Source organism: Antechinus flavipes, chromosome 1 (assembly GCF_016432865.1).
Source record: "Antechinus flavipes isolate AdamAnt ecotype Samford, QLD, Australia chromosome 1, AdamAnt_v2, whole genome shotgun sequence".
NCBI lineage: Eukaryota > Metazoa > Chordata > Mammalia > Dasyuromorphia > Dasyuridae > Antechinus > Antechinus flavipes.
Window position 1 is genome coordinate 662176837 of NC_067398.1, and position 14362 is coordinate 662191198.

A 14362-nucleotide genomic window follows, 5' to 3' on the forward strand; every position below is an offset into this window, starting at 1 on the left:
AGTGAAGCTGGGAGTTCCACTGTCATGTTGGGGTCAGCGGGAGCAGGCAGGGTGAAGAGCGGCTGAATCCCTGGATTTAGTCATGGTCTGAATGGATTTGGAGCAAAAAGAGGCCCCAGAGATTACCACAAGACCAGGGTAGGGGTTAAGCTTTTATAAACTCAGAGGGATTGTAAATGATTCAACATACAAAACACACACAGCATTTGAAACCCATCATTCAGGGGTTGTACCATACATAGCATGGTATCCAAATCCCACACACTTAGTCTGCTGAAACTGATGGATTTCTCAGAATATTTTTTAATAAAATAAACAATGCAGGATTACCAAGAAAACCAATTGTATTGAAATATAGTTATCAAGTTTTTTTTTAAGTTCATAGATACCCAGGTTTTTTTTTTTTTTTTTTTAAACTCTTAACTCTATACTAACACCATTCAAGCCCTGGGTTAAATCCAGACCCTCAAAATGATCTTTGTTTCCCCACACAAAACTCACAAGAGTTTGCCTTGATTTTGGTCCAGTGGTTCTGGGAGAATGAAAACATGTTCTCCTAACACAGTCTAGGACAAGACTGTGCTGGAGGGGCTCATGTTTTGTGACACTGACAGTAGGGAGTATGAGGGATGGGGTAGTGTCTTCCTTCCACGTCTTGCATTACCAAAGGAGTGGGTGGTGGTGTACAAAAATCCAACTTTCTTAGAAGTAGGCAGATGTGGAGATGGCGTTCCCAGAATGAGGAGGTAGAAGCCAGAGTGAGTCCCCTTCCTTGAGGCTGCTGGAATAAGGCAGGAGGACCTTTCAGATTCCCTGAGGTGACCTTGGTGTTGGACAGGTCAACATGCCCCAGGGTCACAGGTCAGTGGCAGGGCCCCAGTCATAGCCATCATCCTCATCCGACTCATAGTTCCGGGCTCGGGTGAATTTTTTTCTCAAGGCTTCTCGCTCATAGGTTCTGGGGAGAGCAAGAAATGAGAACCTGGTGGCTGGCTATGTGACCACAGATAACCCCTTCTTTGGGTCTAAAATTTCTAAATATGAAGCTGTTGAGATATCAGTGGGGAGATCACGATGATATGGAAAGAGCATTGGAATTTGGAGTACCCATGATTTGAACGGGCGAGTCACTTCCTTTTTTTAAAAATGCATTTTCTTAACTTTAGAAAGAGATTCACCCTGCCCCATACTCTCCAGAGTTTCCCTTAGCACCAACTGTGCCCCTTCCCTTTACCCATGTACGAGAAATAGCCTTACCTCATGCTATCTTCTCTCCACTGGCCTTTGGCAGATAGATCCCTGGCCTGTAGGGAGTCAGTGAAGGTTAATGGGGGCAAGAGAGTAGATTTATAGTGGAGATAAGTTGGGGAAATGTGGGCAGGAGGATGGGGGAGGGGGAGAAGAGTGTTTTACCATACCCCTTCCCTCTCCCTTTCCAGGAAACACAAACTGCTAACAAAAAAAATGGAAACAAAATCTGTCAGTGCAACAGGGACTTGGGCATCTAAGTGCTCAGTGTTGAAGCAGGGAAAGGGAAGAACCCATGGTTTTAGGAAGAAACATCCTATTTTCAAACAAGAACCCTATCAGTAAGAACTTCATTTAATATTAAAGGGAGGCTAAAAAGTCAGGAAAACATTCCCCCATGTGTGCTTTTAAAGTTCAAACTAAGCACCATCAAAATCATTGAGAAATAAAAATACCAGACATTTGTTTCACTAAAGAGGGGAGAAAAGGAAGGGAAATGGAGACAAAATGGAAAGAATCATAATATTAGGGCAAGGAGAGATTTTAGAAACATCCAATAAGGAAAAACTTGTCAAGGATATATGTACAAGAACAAAGAAAGACACAAGAAAGGGATGTGGAAGGAGGGACAGTAAGAAAAGAAAATCTGAATTTGTGGAGAAATATCACCCCTACCTTTTGACCTTTACAACTCAAGATAAAATTGCATATTATCTTTTGTGTCTGTTAGGTGTAAATGGTAACATTCTACTCAAGGTTGGAAAGAAGCTTTGGCTTACCTGGGCTCTTGGGTATGTTGAAGCTGGCAGTGTCTCTTTCCTCAGATTCTCTACCTCATCTATTTCTACTGGTTCTGATGAACGAGCCAATGCTGGTTCTGTGAGCTCCTCCTCCATGTCATTGTCCGTGTAAAATCCACCTTCTCCATCTGTCTCATAGTCACTATTGACACGACTGTCACAGCTGAGATAGGCATTGCTCCCCCCAAAGTCCTGGTGGGGCAGGTCCAGATTCTCTTCGGCTGCATTGTCAAACTGGGGGAGGGAATGATGTAGGAGATGGACATAAATGGTCTAACCTTGGGAACATCCATTTAGTAGAAACTGGTACAATCCAGGAAAAAGATGTCCAGGAAAAAAACATTGAGCTTAGCTATAGGATCATAAAGAATTCAACTTTTCCCACTGACGCATCATGCTGTTACTTAGCAAAGAAAATATGCCAGTCTTCTCGTAAGGGTAAAATAATTCAATATAGCCTCACCTTTCTAGAGTAGCGTGGAAGCCACATTAGTGATCACCGTTGCTACCATTATTATCTTCACAGTAAAGTCATTTTCTTTCCCTTCCTACCCTGAAGGCATATAACAAAAGTAGACCCTTGCTAAGTAGGTTTACCTGGTCTTCAGCTGTCCAAATGGGTCGGGATTGCTGGGTTTTGATGATATCTTTGAGCTCCTGGTACCAGCCATTGTTGTTCCCCTTAAGTTGAATGGTAGCTAAAGATAAATGGATATTGGTGGTAAGAGAAATATAATCCTCTTCTAATGACAAATCCCAAGAGATCAGTCCATTAGAGGGTTTTCTGACATCTGACAGATTCAATATAAAAATTGTTAATTAATGATGAACCTTAACAACTATAGTCTCATTGAATCATCATGAGCCCCTTAAGACTTGGGTCTGGATTCTTTATTAGCATTTCCATATTGGGGTTTCATTTTAGGTAAGGGGAATTCTCTTCCTTTCCCATACCTCAGGAAAAAATAGGCAAGTAATTTAACCCCCCCAGTTCTATTTGTACTAAGATTCCTTAATAACACTGTAATCCTCCACCAATCTCATTTTCAATATCATGCTCATTTTTAGGTAGGGAAACAAGCCCAGAAAAGGAAAAGTCATACAGGAAGTCACTGTCAGAGCTAGAAATAGATGGCAAATCTCCTGGTTTCTAGTCTAAAGCCCTTTTCTCTATGTCAGCCTTTTCTCTACCTCCCTACGTCTACCACCTTTGAGCTTCTGCCCAAGCCCTAAACCAAAGAAGTCTTCCTTCCCCATCCCAATTTCTGTTTATCTGTTATGTCACATCCTCCCAAATTAATAATGGTCCTTGTTATCGGATCATCACATCTCTGAGAGATGGGTGCTATTCTTAGAATCCTTTTGTAGCTGAGGAAACCAAGGCAGACAGTTTGAGCAACTTGCCACATAGCATTAAATGTCTGAGAGGGATTTGAATGCAGGTATTTCTGAATCCAAGTCTGATACGATCCATTGAGCCACCTAGCCTGGTCTCACCTGTGAATAGATGGCTGTGGTACTTCTTCAGCTTGGTGGCTTGGGCATAGAGGCGGCGAGAACTCTTCCTAGAGGTGGGTGTCAACCATTGCCGCAGGGACTTGACTCCTGTCCGGCTTTCAGGGGCACAGAACACCACAATAGGGTAATACTGCACATAATTGAGACGCTCCACAGCAGAAGGTGTCACATCTAGCAGAGTGTGCTTGTCCTGGTTCAGAGAGAGAGATAGATGCAATAGAAACCCCAAGCTTAGGTCCCAACCATACCCTGAAGCCTTCACTTCAATATTTTTCCTTCGTAAAATGAGGAAGTTGGACCAGATGAACTTCATTGTATCTTCAAAAGTCTGTTTTGTCTGTAGATCCATCCTATAACATTCTATGCTCTAACGCCCTTCACAATTCTATACCCTATGTCCTCAGCTTCATATCCTTATCTTTTCCCCTCTCTGCTCTACTCACCTTCTCAGCAATCACCCGCACTGTGTCCAGCTTGACAACCTTTGAGGGACCCTCTGTTCTTGTGACGCTCTCTGTAGGGATGAAGGCAGCTCCTTCAGTAAGAGTTTGGAAGGATGGCAATCATTTCCCGCCCCCTCCCTCTGTGTACCAGCTGCTCATTTCAGCCAAGATGGAATCAGTCTTTAGGAGAACTCTCCTACTGGGAATTGTACTGGGAAGCTTCTGAAAATACATGATCGTTAGGATTGCTTATTCTTATAGCTTCTTGATAAAACCTTCGAGGCTCTCTATTGCTCTCAAGGTTAAATTAAATCCCACATATTCAGACACATGATCTGTCTTCAGTTCTGATCTCCAGCTTTATTTCTCCATATAAGCACCAGACTCCTTCCAGAGTGTGACAGGATCATTTCAGACCCTTCAAATCCTACCTCCAATCCTACCAACCCTACCATCTCACTAACCAGCCTACCCCTCATATCCTTCTGTGAGTTCCTTTAGCAAAAGGTGGAACAGCTGGTGAAGAACACATGTGAATCAGAGAGGGCCCAGGTTCCTCACCTGCAACTTCAAACTGATCAGGCATCTCAGAACACAACTTCTGCATGGCAACGTCAGCCACAGGGCCCATGATAACCACAGGACGTTTGAAGCTGGCTGGGACAGAACAGGCGAGCAATTAGCAGATGCAACTCATTTTTTTTCCTCAAACCTCCTCTTATCCCTAACTCTGATCCAAGATTCCCCACAGTATATCTTTAGGTCATTTAGGTGTTCCACTCCTTGATTGCAAGAGATAATTAAATATTCTGGATCCCTGCTACTCCCCTTCTCCCCCTTTATCCATTCCATAACTAACCTTCCCTCAGCACTACCCGCTCATAGGGTGGATAGTTGCCCTGCTTTGTCAGGGCTGACAAGTCCTCACGGCTTTGGCGCATATGCTTTTTGGCACCTATACGCAGGCCCCGAAGCTTCCAGAACTCAGCTCGGGCTCCTGTGGAAGCTGAGGAAGAGAAAGGCCCTGAGCCCATAGCTCTCTGGGCAGCTTCCAGCGACGCCAATTGCTCAGCCCTGTGAGATAAAAGGGATAGTTAGCCAGACCAGCAAAGGTTCCAGGATCCCCAGGGGCCGAGTCTGTGATTCTCCATTTAGTCATTGCTGAAGTTCTCTTCCTAACACTGACCTTGAGAGTACCACAGAGGAACAGGAGGCAGGCAAATTTCTCTTCTTTCCCTAAACACTCTTGAGTTTATAGGGAAGGAACAGGATAGACAGAGTCTCCTTGCTTAGATCCTTTTTCCTTCCTCCTCAAACCTTTTCCCACTCCCACATGACTGTTAACTTGATTGCTTGCTTTTTTCCCCATTTCTGGTCTTCTCCCACCTATGTAGGGTCTCACCTGCTTTGGTTGGGAATAATACCCCGATCCTGTTCTGTCAGGTCCCTGCCCATGCGAACTGCCAGCCAGCTGCCACCTCTTCCCTTCTCAGGGTACAATGTGTCCAAAACATGGAAGACGTCCCCTCGGGTAAAGCCCAAGCCCAGAGGTGGACTAGGTTCCAGCTCAAAGTGGGTACGGATATAGAAGGAGTCACCTACACTTGACTTGACCATCTTCCTAAAGACTAAAGTTCAAAGAAATCAGGTTAGGTAGCTAGCATTTGTAGAGTGCTTTAAGATCTGCAAACACTTTACATCTATTATCTCACTTGCGTAAAGTGAACTAGAGGAGTGACCCAGAATCTACGTACTAACCCAAAATAAAGTGGATCATTAGCTTCCATTCCCCATTGAGCTCTTTTTATAGACTTGCATGGCTGGGGACACACAATCTTTCTCCCCTCTCCTAGAAACTGATTCGTGGGTTACAGGGTCAAGAGACACCTAGGAGAAGTCTGGGAATCCAGGCCCCTATTCTTGGGGACTCAAGAGAGTTGAGGAAGGCAGAGTTTTTGGTCTCCCCATGATGGTAGGGACAGCGCTAAAATCCATACTTTCCATTTGTTGAGCTGATCATGGGGAAGTCTAAGGATGCAATGGCCTTAGCACATGTCTATTTTCAGGTTTAGCCCACTCAATGAGGGTTTTGACTAAAAGGGTTCCCTGCCCTTTGCCTCTACTTCCAGTAAAGATGTCCCCAAGCTTCTCCTGGGCAGGACAGCCCGTCAGCCCATCCTCACTTACTATCTTGCTTGCGCTGAGTAAGCAGCTCTATTTCCTCTCCTGGGGGCAGCCCCAGTAAGTACTGAACAGCCTCCTCCCTGGTCAGGTTTTGGAATGACTGCTCATTCACCTGTGGAGTGGGAACAGGGTGAGAAAGAGGGGAAGGAATAAGGTGATGATAATTCTAAACTGGCCTACAGGCCACCTACAGGCAGAGTCTGAGTAGGCTTGGCACAAGTAGGTACCAAAGTGGAGAGAAAGTATTGGAATTTCAGTCAGGAAAACCCAAGTTCAAATTATGTCCCAGATATTCACTGATTGTATGACCTTAGGCAAAGTTACTTAATCCCTCAGACTTAGTTTCCTCCTCTGTAAAATGGGGATTATAATAGCATCTCCCAGGGGTTGGTGAGGATCCACAAACCTTAAAACACTATCAAAATGCTATAACTATTAATATTATTATTATTATTCCTGAAGTGGCAAGGCTTGGGAAGGAGGGAGAGAAAAAGAAAATGATATTACTGTGGAAGGCTTAATGGACATTCTGGAGTGTAGTCCATAACCTTTTTCAGCAATATTAAAAAAAAAGAGAGAAAGATCAAAAAAACACTGGATCGCTACTCTGGGTAGATGGCAAAGAAGGCCTTGTGAAGGTGAAGTTTCTCTACTTATGCTGTTGTCATTTTCTCTGTCAAGGAGAATGACCTTTGGTTAGAGGCAGAGCTGTTGTCCCAGGGAAATGGAATGATGGTAAGAGAATACTGAACTGCTCTGGATGTGTGCAAACAACCACACCCCAAGGCACTGAAACACCTGCTGGATGTGATTTCTTTTTTTGATTTAAAAAAAAAAAAACTTTTAATACAGATAGTTTTCAACATTCACTCTGCCGGCAAAGAACTGACAATCTAACAAGGGAGACAACAATGTAATGTATGCAAATAAACTGTTAAGTACAAGATAAATAGGAAATAATTTTAAGAGAGAGCACTAGAATTCAAGGCTGAGTGGTGGTGGTGAGGGATTGGGCAAAGTCTTCCTGTAGAAGATAGGATTTTAGGTAGGTTAGGAGACTGATTAACTAGGCGAAGCATTTGAAAAAGTCTCTCGGTCTTATTCATGAAGAAAAGATGGAGATCTGTGGATTGGAGAACAATAATGTTAGATTGGGAACCAGATGAATGAAAAGACTCATAAAGTAGGCTTCAGTGCTTCCACATCAGTTTGGAAACAGGTTTTCAAGAGACACCCATGGATCTGTACTTGGCCTTATGATACTTAACACTTTTATCAATGACTTGTTTGAAAGTATGTTTGACAAAATTTATCAAATTTACAGATTACATAAAACTAGTAGTTTAACATCTTACATGATAAGGTTAGGACCTCTAAAAGATCTTTGCAGGCCAAATCTTTTTAAAAAATGAAATGTATAAAGAACCATAAAAACGTTTTTCTATACTTTGATAAAACTCCCCAAACAATCTCACAATTACCAAATGGGGGAAGGCATAACTAGAAATTCATTTGAAAAAAATCTGGAGGTTTTAGTGTACTGCAAGCTCAATGTGAATTAATGATGTGCAATTCCAGAAAAGCTACTTTAACAAAGTGATGTCTAGGGCAACACCAATGTGTACTCTGCTGCAATGCCTAGAATGTTGTGTTCAATGTTTAGGGCATGACATTGGGGGAAGGAAATGGATAAGCTGGAGAGAATTCAGGGAATGGCAAAAAAAGATGATGAAAAGCATCTACTTCGTGACATATGAGCATTAATTGAAGAGAATGGAAATTTGCAAAGCCTAAAGAATACTGGGAGTTGAGTGGGAAGGGAATCTGGTAGTTTTTTCAAAGTGCTGAATGGACTATTACATGGAAGATTAGATTTTTTTTCCTTCTGCCTGGCACCAAAGGGCAGAATTAGACTTGATTAGGAATGACTCCCTAATGCATAAAAGAATCTCAAAGTAAAATAAATGGCTGGTCTCCTGATGTCTAGAGGGAATGGGTTCTCTGCTCCTTGGAAGGAAGTCTTTAAACAAAGGTATAATGGATATGCTGTAGTAGATTCCTGTTCAGGGATGGGTTGTAACAGATGAGCTCTAAGGGGCTTTTCAAGTATGAAATTCTAATTTCTATAAGATTCTTCATAGAGAAAAATGGGAATGGGGCATTATATTCACTCTCAACCAAAATAACTGAACTGACAGAGGCCGAACCCTTGGCCAAGAATACTCATCCTCTAGTTTGGTCTAACATGGGGCTTCTACCAGGTTATCAGTTTCTAAAATGATAGGGACAGGGTTTTCATCTAGCTTCCCATTGCCCCATCCTTCTTTGGCTTCAAGCTAACCTATATACCTGTAGGATCTGGTCTCCTTCCTGAATTCCTTGTCCATCTGCTGGGCTCCCTTCTTGCACGTCTGATACGAAAATGCCAACGTCATTGCCCCCAGCTAGACGGAGCCCGATGCTGGCACCTTTGATGAAATGGATCACCCGAGTGTCTGGACTATACCTGGGGAGGTAAGGGATTGAAATGTTAAGCTCATCAGGGATTCATCCAGGCCTGCACTGGAAGTTGAAGAGACTGATTTTATAAATGTTTCTGAGTAGGTCTTTTCTCTTTCTTGATACAATTTCATCATCTAAAAACTGAGAGGGAACTGAGAGTTTAATAAGATCTTCTTCACTCTTTGACTCTCACAACCTGCATTCTACAGGTGCTATCGACTTGGATAGGGGATGGAATGGTAGAACTGGATGGTGCTTTTAACAATGCTCTTTATGTCCTCTCTTCTAAGCCTGTTCTGCCATTTGTAAAATGAGGCATTGGATTATGGGGTTTCTAATGGCCTTGACTACTCATACATGGATTCCCTGGCTTCCAAGAATAGGTGACTTTTGTACTGGGGTAATAGTAGCAATGAAGAAGTATGAATATGTGTGTGTAAGGGGGTCACGAGGACAGCAGGGACCCTAGACTAGAACACTTACCCATAATCTTGTTTTTGGCTAGTGGGGACCCGATAGATATCGTAGCTGCTTCCTCTCAGGGTCTCCTGGGTACCTAAAAGGGAAGAATCAGTCCCTCCACTCTATTCTGTGTCTCACCACATAATTCCCCTTTCTTTCACAGAATGCCCTGCTCCTCCCTCCTTTTCATCCATCCTAGACTCTCCAGGCCCTACTCATGCCCTAAACTACCTGCAAGTATGGCCTGAATAATGCAATTCCTAGAACTTTTTTATTTCTTTTGAGCCCTTTATAGCCTTTAAAATCTGGACCACACAGTGTCCCTGGCCAGGTTTAAACCAAAGTAGATGATCTGAGCCCTTGCCCTTGAACCCAGAGAGCTGCTGTTCCCTCTCTACTCAGATGAGTAGAGGTCCCAAACTAGGGCTCCAAACCTTCAAACACTCCCAGATAGTAACCAGATTGAAATCTAATGGACAAACCCATACAGAAAAGCCACATAGTTGCTCTCTCTCTCACCTGATTCCCGAGGGGATCCTGGTTCCACTGACTCCTCCCTGATCAAACAAAAGATTAAAGTTAAGATGGTATAGGGTCAGCTTCAATAGTACCCCAGGTGTGTGAGAAGAAGAGGTTGGGGGTGAGGGGGAAGGAAAGAAGCTGAGTCCAGCTGTAACTGCAGTAAGAAATGATTCCTAAATAGATCATTTTGATTGATTATCCCTTCCTTAATACGTTCTTCCCCCTAGAAATCATTGTACCCCAACCTTGTAGAAGGTTTTCTCTGTAGCTTTCTCCCTATTCTGAGTCCTTGCAAAGGAGCTGATGATATATTCAGACCAAAGGTTCTTTAAAACCTGGGGGATGGATACAGGAATTTCTCCCATATTACTAGAGGAGTTTCTAGTTTCTAAGCAGGAGTCCCTTCTGTTCATGAGGATGAAGGACCCTAGGAGAGACAGATTCATTTACACAGATTCGTGTACTGTGGCTCTAATATCTGCCATACCTTGCCATCATAGCTCCCTAAATATTGATTTCACTCCATGGAGACAAGGATCCAGGGCACAACCTGTCTGACCAGCTACACAGGTTGGGGATTCCTGCCCCTTTCTCAATCTAGCACCTGCTCTCTCCCTACAAACACAGCTCAAAACTTATTTACTTCCTCTGAGCACAGATGTGGTTGGGGTACACACCAGAAATTGAGACATTGGCCAGGAAAATGAACCAGAAGCCTTCCTCTTCTACACCTTCTCTAACTCACACCACTAAGTTCTGAGCCCAACCTCAACACTCTCATCTCAGACTGACCATTTTCTTTGCTTCCAGTCACTGGCCCAAAACTTTCAAATCTCTGGCTAGTCAAAGTATCAACCCTGTTATCAGTATCTCAAAAAAACTGGCTCCTTTATAATCTCTTTATAGATTATTTTTATAATAGCATATCATAAAATAACAGATTATCTTTATAATCTCTATAATCTCTTATAACTAGTTGGGGAGTGGGGATTATGGCATTCTGGAAACTCTCTTCCATATTTCAAAGACTTTATCACCTGCTAACAGGTGGAGAAGAACAGGGCTAATATTTCCCTCATGATCAGTCATTGGCAAGGGTTACCAGAAACAGATTAACACCCTCCCTTCCCCCCCACTCCCAACTATTGACTATGTTGAGCATCCTGGAAACAGAGAAGCTCCAAGACATTAAAAACAGATGAGTGTGTAGTGTTAGCACTTACGGAGGAGACTCTGTCCAGCTGGCATCAGAAATCCGACGTTTGCCACCAGGTGGTGGGGGCACGTGGGATGGGGGTGCCTGGGAAGGCTCAGAGCCAATGTCAGAGATGTCTGTAACAGCAAAAGATCATTGTCCCAAGCTATCACTACTTGCCTCATTTCCCCAGACTCCCTGAGCCTTCCAAGATGACAACAACAGTAAGATCAATGCCATCATCCCCAAGAGGAGAGAGAGCCCACAAAGAGGCTGTCTTCTCAATTGTGAATCTGAATTTGATTGGATACAATTCAAACACTTTCAGGGTATCCACTTTGTACCGCAACATGATAGTACTCAGGGACACAAAAAAGATACAAAGTTTACACAAAACTTGGTCCTTCCCTTTAGGTTGGTCTAGTAGAGGGATGAAACACAAACACAGAACATTGTATCACATCCTTCACATTCAGCAGGGCAAACATAGTGCTATCTATGTAAAAAACTGCATTATTAGCTATAGACAGCAGAGAAAGCTTCCTGCAGTTGACGTATGATTTCGATTGGTTGGGGTTGGACGGAGGCTATAAGGATGGTTCCAAGAATTAAGTATCCCATTAGTAAAGGCAGAAAATGTGACACAAGGACCTAAGGTGAGTATTCAGATTAGCCAGAATGTTGTTAATAGTGTAAAATAAGCTAAGATAAGGCTGGAAAAAAAGGGGTGCCAGATGGTGGGGGGCCCTGGAAGCCAGGCAATGGAGTCTGGATTTTACTTGGGAAGCAGCCAGGTAGCTGTTAAAGGATTTTTTTTTTTTTTGAGGGGGAGGGAGGAGTGGAAATGACATCATGGGACTTATGCAGGAGGATTAGTCAGGCGGTGAGTAAAGGAGCATTATTATGGAGAAGGGGGAAGGGAACAAGCATTTATTATCTATGTGTCAGGCACTGTGCTAAGTGCTTCACAAATATCACTTTTGATCCTCACAATAATCTTGGGAGGTAGGTATTATGATCACCAGTGAGGCAATAAAGTTTATTAAGTGCCTATGATGTGCCAGGCACTGTGCTAAATACTGGGGCTGTCAGAGATTAAGTGACTTACCTAATATCATATAATTAGTAATTGTAAGAGACAGAACTTTGAATCCAGATATTCTGGGCTTTGAGGCTTGCTCTTTACCCACTAGACCACAATCTTTATGAAAAATATCTTTATTACTGACTTTTCTTCCTAGCTACAAACCTACATCTTTATCTGTTTATAGGTATATAAGGACTTTGTACTATATATAGTACTGGACTATATATAGTATTGGACTATATATATAGGACACCAGCATGTTCTACCAGTACCATATAATTAACAGAAAGAGGACTAGACTGAGAATTACTGGTGCTCTGAGTGCTCTAGGTAACTCTCTAAAGAGGTAAATGTCATTTGCATTATTAGGAGTCTCCCAAACCAACGAACTCTATTAGAGAGGGGGCAGTTGAAAGCTCTGGGGTGATTGAGACTGCCAAAGGAGAGAGCACAGTAAGAAGGAATAAGGACAGATCTTTGGTAAATATAAAGTCACTAGACTGGGGAAGAGGGGAAAACCATTGAGGAAGACTTAGAAGAGAGGGTTAGAGAGTTAGGAGAATTTGAAATGATGTCTGGGAATTCAAGTGAGGAAAGATGGTGAAGAAAGGAAGACTAGCTAGGTTAAGAGCAGAGCTAAGAACTGGAGACAAGCAGGTGCAGAGAATATGTTCCTCCCCATTCCTTCCATTGATCCATCCTTACCCTCCAAGCCAGAACTCTCACTGTCACTGTTGACTGCTGGGGGGATGTTCACCAAGAACTGCTGATGATCTCTGAGTACCAATAAGGTCAGGGTCCCTTCTGACCTCTCGATCAATCGTCGGGTATCATTCAGGGACAAGTTTTGGCTCGACACTCCATTGATCTGAAAGGTTCCACCAGATTGCAAGGGTTGAGGAGAGGATGGGACTAAGGCCCTTGAAAAATATTCAGATATGGGTGACCCTAGGAAGAGACAGTCTTCTGGGAGGATCCTAAAAGAGACCCTGAGATGTGGGGGGAGACTATCTTGGCCAGACATGAGATCGGACAAGAAGCTCTAGCCATAGAGTATGAGCCCATGGGGAATAGAGTAGGGGGTGGGATATAAAGAGCTCTTACTGCCCAGCTTCCACATCCTGTTTTTAGTGGCTGAGGGAGAGTAGAGGGTGGTAAAGAAGCAGCCCCTTAGCCCCAAGGAGGTTCCAATTCACCCTTTCCAGAGCTCACCTTAAGGACGAGATCACCCTCCTTCAGTCCCTTGCTCTTGGAGGCTAGGCCTGATTCTGTAATGTGCTTGATGAAGATCTGACTGCCGAGCTTTACGCCAAACTCTGCAGAGGCCCCAGAAAAGAAAGACTAAAGCATGACCACGGGAGTGTGGGTTAAGCAGTTAAGGATCAGGATGTCCCTATGGGAAACAGACTCTCTAGACAAAGATTTTTTAGGGAGCTAAGAAGGTTGGGAGCTAAGTCTCCCAACCTCTGAATAGTAGTGAGGAGTGCAGATATCCCTGGATGTGTCTGGGAGTTTGGGTCCTAGCATCTGAGCTTCCTCTAGTCTGAAGGCCCATGCCAGCTACCTGAAGAGTCAGAGAGAAGCTTCAGACAGGTCTTTAATGTTTACTCAAGAGGTTAAAGAGGTCTGATCTTGTCTATTGAGTAGATAAAGAATGGCCAAATGAATCAAGCTGCTTCCTAAGAATCAGAGACAAAGGCTTGGGCTTGGTGGTGCTAACTCTGGGGAAAATGATATCAGGGTATTTCTGCAAGATTGGGAATATTCATGGGAGAGGTGGAAAAGACCTGAGAGATCACCACTGTATTACTATAGAAAGAACACTGACTCTGGAGGAACAAGACCTGGATTCCACTTCTACCTTTGAAGTTTACACCTTGAATGAGCCTGGGCAAGCCATTTCCCACCCCTGTTTCACTTTCCTTTTTTTTGCAAAATGCAGGGATGAGCCCAGATGACCTTTGTGGTCTCTTGAAGATCTGGTCCAAGACCTTTTTAAAGAGCAGAGGATGTAGAGTTGGAAGGTACTGTAGAGAGACTATCCAAGTACTTATGGTTTTATACTGAGGACTCTTGAGGCTAGGAGGTACCAGAGTGCCCTGCCAAAGGTGAGTCACTGAGAAGAGTCCTTTGATTCCTAAACTAGTATTCCTTCCACTATCTGTTACTCTGTCTCTGCTTTACATGAGGTTCTAGCTCAATCTCAAACCCCTTTCATATAGGGTGGGCTGAGGTCAGACTATCTGAACCAGCCACTTTGGGGAGTCTTGCTCAACATAGACCAATCTGGCAAGGGAGCTGAGTGGCATTGAGTCAGAGGGCAAGGGGAAAATGTTGCCTTTAGAGTCAATGATCTAGGAGAAGGCACTTAGCTGTGTCCCCATGTTTTCACCTGGTCTTA

At 43.4% G+C, this 14362-nt stretch overlaps 1 protein-coding gene across 3 annotated transcripts in view; it reads right to left on the minus strand.

Annotated features, from left to right (window-relative positions):
* Window positions 1–283: 283 nt before the first annotated feature.
* TJP3 (tight junction protein 3) overlaps window positions 284–14362 on the minus strand; it is a 60422-nt gene continuing 46343 nt past the window's right edge. For 2 of the 3 annotated variants that reach the window (XM_051971958.1, XM_051971956.1), the window contains exons 6-21: window positions 13174–13277; window positions 12667–12829; window positions 10903–11011; window positions 9677–9714; window positions 9179–9251; window positions 8543–8699; window positions 6197–6305; window positions 5412–5637; window positions 4869–5083; window positions 4571–4666; window positions 4010–4080; window positions 3546–3756; window positions 2646–2746; window positions 2028–2282; window positions 1258–1304; window positions 284–958 (exon numbers count right to left, since the gene is read on the minus strand). In XM_051971958.1, coding sequence (XP_051827918.1) covers window positions 856–958; window positions 1258–1304; window positions 2028–2282; window positions 2646–2746; window positions 3546–3756; window positions 4010–4080; window positions 4571–4666; window positions 4869–5083; window positions 5412–5637; window positions 6197–6305; window positions 8543–8699; window positions 9179–9251; window positions 9677–9714; window positions 10903–11011; window positions 12667–12829; window positions 13174–13277 — 2078 coding nt within the window. In that variant the 3' untranslated portion in view covers window positions 284–855. The remainder of the gene's footprint in view (window positions 959–1257; window positions 1305–2027; window positions 2283–2645; window positions 2747–3545; window positions 3757–4009; window positions 4081–4570; window positions 4667–4868; window positions 5084–5411; window positions 5638–6196; window positions 6306–8542; window positions 8700–9178; window positions 9252–9676; window positions 9715–10902; window positions 11012–12666; window positions 12830–13173; window positions 13278–14362) is intronic. The other variant, XM_051971957.1, reaches the window with a different exon arrangement.